The 2,115-nt window shown below is 44.3% G+C and overlaps 1 protein-coding gene across 1 annotated transcript; it reads left to right on the top strand.

Moving 5' to 3' along the window:
- The first annotated feature begins 48 nt into the window (after positions 1–48).
- TAF13 (TAF13 RNA polymerase II, TATA box binding protein (TBP)-associated factor, 18kDa) lies at positions 49–1,904 on the top strand. The gene is made up of 3 exons (XM_009572522.1): positions 49–71; positions 477–570; positions 1,475–1,904. Exons 2-3 carry the CDS (start codon positions 481–483, stop codon positions 1,643–1,645), a joined length of 261 nt encoding a protein of 86 aa, XP_009570817.1. The 5' UTR covers positions 49–71; positions 477–480; the 3' UTR covers positions 1,646–1,904.
- Positions 1,905–2,115: the final 211 nt, after the last annotated feature.

Genomic DNA, 2,115 nt, shown 5'->3' with positions numbered 1-2,115 from the left:
GCTAAGGACGATGTCCTTTCCCCAAACGCGGCTGAAACTGTGAGGAGGCAGCTATGGAGTTCCAAAACTCAGTTTTCCCTAGCAATACAGTGCCTTTCATTCTGTGCCCTGGCTGAAAGCACAGAAACCTGTCGTGCAAACCCCCCAAAAAATACTGCTAATGCATCCTCTGAACCTAACTGTGCCAAAGGTCTGTCGCACTATTAGTCGGTGTTCAGTATTTGGCAGGCTAAATGCATACTTAAAGAGTCTGTCACGAGACATGCTTTTCTGTATATACGGCACTAGGCTTTTGTTGGCTTCTGCCTACCTGCTTATTTCCTGTGTGTTTGCTCGAGAACTGTCCTGCCCAGCAGACCAGGGTGCCATCATGGCACGTGAGTGTGTAGGCTGCTGTGCTCTAACGAGACGCATGCTGCTGACAGCGCTGAATAGATGAAAGAAGGCTGACGCTGCCTGTTTCTTTCTGCAGTAAGGTGCATGATGTATGGCTTCGGGGATGACCAGAACCCTTACACAGAATCAGTGGACATTCTTGAGGACCTGGTAATAGAGTTTATCACAGAAATGGTAAGTCAGCTCTAGACAGCATGGACAAAACATCCTTGCTAAGAGTTTAGTCTTCTGAAGGTTAATACCTCTGACTCAAATACTGCGTTATCCCAGGCCCAAAACTCTGACACTAGTGGGAAAAATCTAAACTTAGACTTTGCTATTCCAAGATTAAGGCAAAATTCATGCATCTTGCGCCATGTGGATTTAGAACAGTGTCTGAAGTCCGTAACTAGCAGTTAGATTAGTATTAGTGGGGGGAATACAAGGCTGACTTTGGGGTTCACTGTGGCATCACTGTATGTGCAGCTGACAAAAGACAAGGCTCAGCTTTGAAAGTCTGTCGACTTTTTGTGTACTCCCACTGTCTTTACGTGGATGGGAACGTAGCTCTGTGCTACAAAAGAAATGCAAGCTTCTGGGGCCTGAAGCCATCACTCTTCCAGACATTTGCATACTGTTTGAAAGTTTGTTTTGTTTTCTGAAAAAAGTTATTCCTACTGTTTGTGGATCCCCTTTCTTTTGAAAGGATGGCCTTGGCTTCCCTCATCAAAATGCCCTAAACAGTCCTGTGATACAGGTACTTCACATTGCTTCCACATTCTGCCTGATGCTATTCATCTTCAAGCACTCTGCAGGTTGGGTGCCCTACATGTAAGCTGGCTTTAGTTTTGATGTCATCACTATTATGTGTATATAGTGGTACACGCTGGGTGTAAGTGACAGGCAGCTGGGGGCAGCAGAGCGACAGTAACTCCATGGTTTACTGGGAAGTTCTCTTGCAACTAGGATGGTGGTGCCCAGATCCTGCAATTGCTTGCTTTTTTGATTATAAAATGACAGGAAATAAAGTGAAATTGAGAGCTTAAAAGAAATTAAGGGGCAAAGAAACCCTGCTGACTTTCCTCTTTTCCTCTAACAGACACACAAGGCCATGTCAATTGGGCGGCAGGGTCGTGTACAGGTTGAGGACATTGTCTTTCTAATCCGCAAGGACCCCCGGAAGTTTGCCAGAGTTAAAGACCTCCTAACTATGAACGAAGAACTGAAACGAGCCAGAAAGGCCTTTGATGAAGCGAACTACGGATCTTGATTCTGTGCACAGGCTGCACTGGGGCATTACTTGGGCACCTGCTGCCCAAAAGGAAGGAATGTTACATGTGTTGTTTGGAGGCGTTATTCAGGATGGAGGTCACTGCTGGCATGTCTGCCCTAGCTCCCAGCCTTTTCTGAAAAGTATTCAAGTAGCTGAATGTTCTCTGATTGTATGTGGTATACTTACATATTTTTCTACTGTTTTATGAAATGAGAAAAGAGCACTAAAGATTCTTGTAATGGCAGGAAGTCTGTTTGAAGTAGGACTATGTTGAATCAGATATCTAGAGAGCTAATGACAGACGATTCTTTAGAACTATTTCAGTTATCGCTGGGTATTCCTGTGACAGAAAACCTAGAAAGTGGATCTTGGTTAACTGGACAGAGTCTTCAAGGCCAAACTACTACTATAGTAGTTCTGCTCTTTGCTCTGTATATGCTCTTTGAATAAAACATTTTAAGTTTGTG

Source organism: Fulmarus glacialis, unplaced genomic scaffold (genome assembly GCF_000690835.1).
Source record: "Fulmarus glacialis isolate BGI_N327 unplaced genomic scaffold, ASM69083v1 scaffold48600, whole genome shotgun sequence".
Taxonomy (NCBI): Eukaryota; Metazoa; Chordata; class Aves; order Procellariiformes; family Procellariidae; genus Fulmarus; species Fulmarus glacialis.
The sequence above is the reverse complement of the archived record's forward strand: the minus strand, read 5'-3'. Positions and strand labels throughout refer to the sequence as shown.

Bases quoted from the DNA above. Each gene is read 5' to 3' on its own strand.
- TAF13 (XM_009572522.1), top strand. From the start codon at position 481: ATGATGTATGGCTTCGGGGATGACCAGAACCCTTACACAGAATCAGTG. The intron at 571-1,474 runs GTAAGTCAGCTC...TTCCTCTAACAG, and splicing joins TAGAGTTTATCACAGAAATG to ACACACAAGGCCATGTCAAT.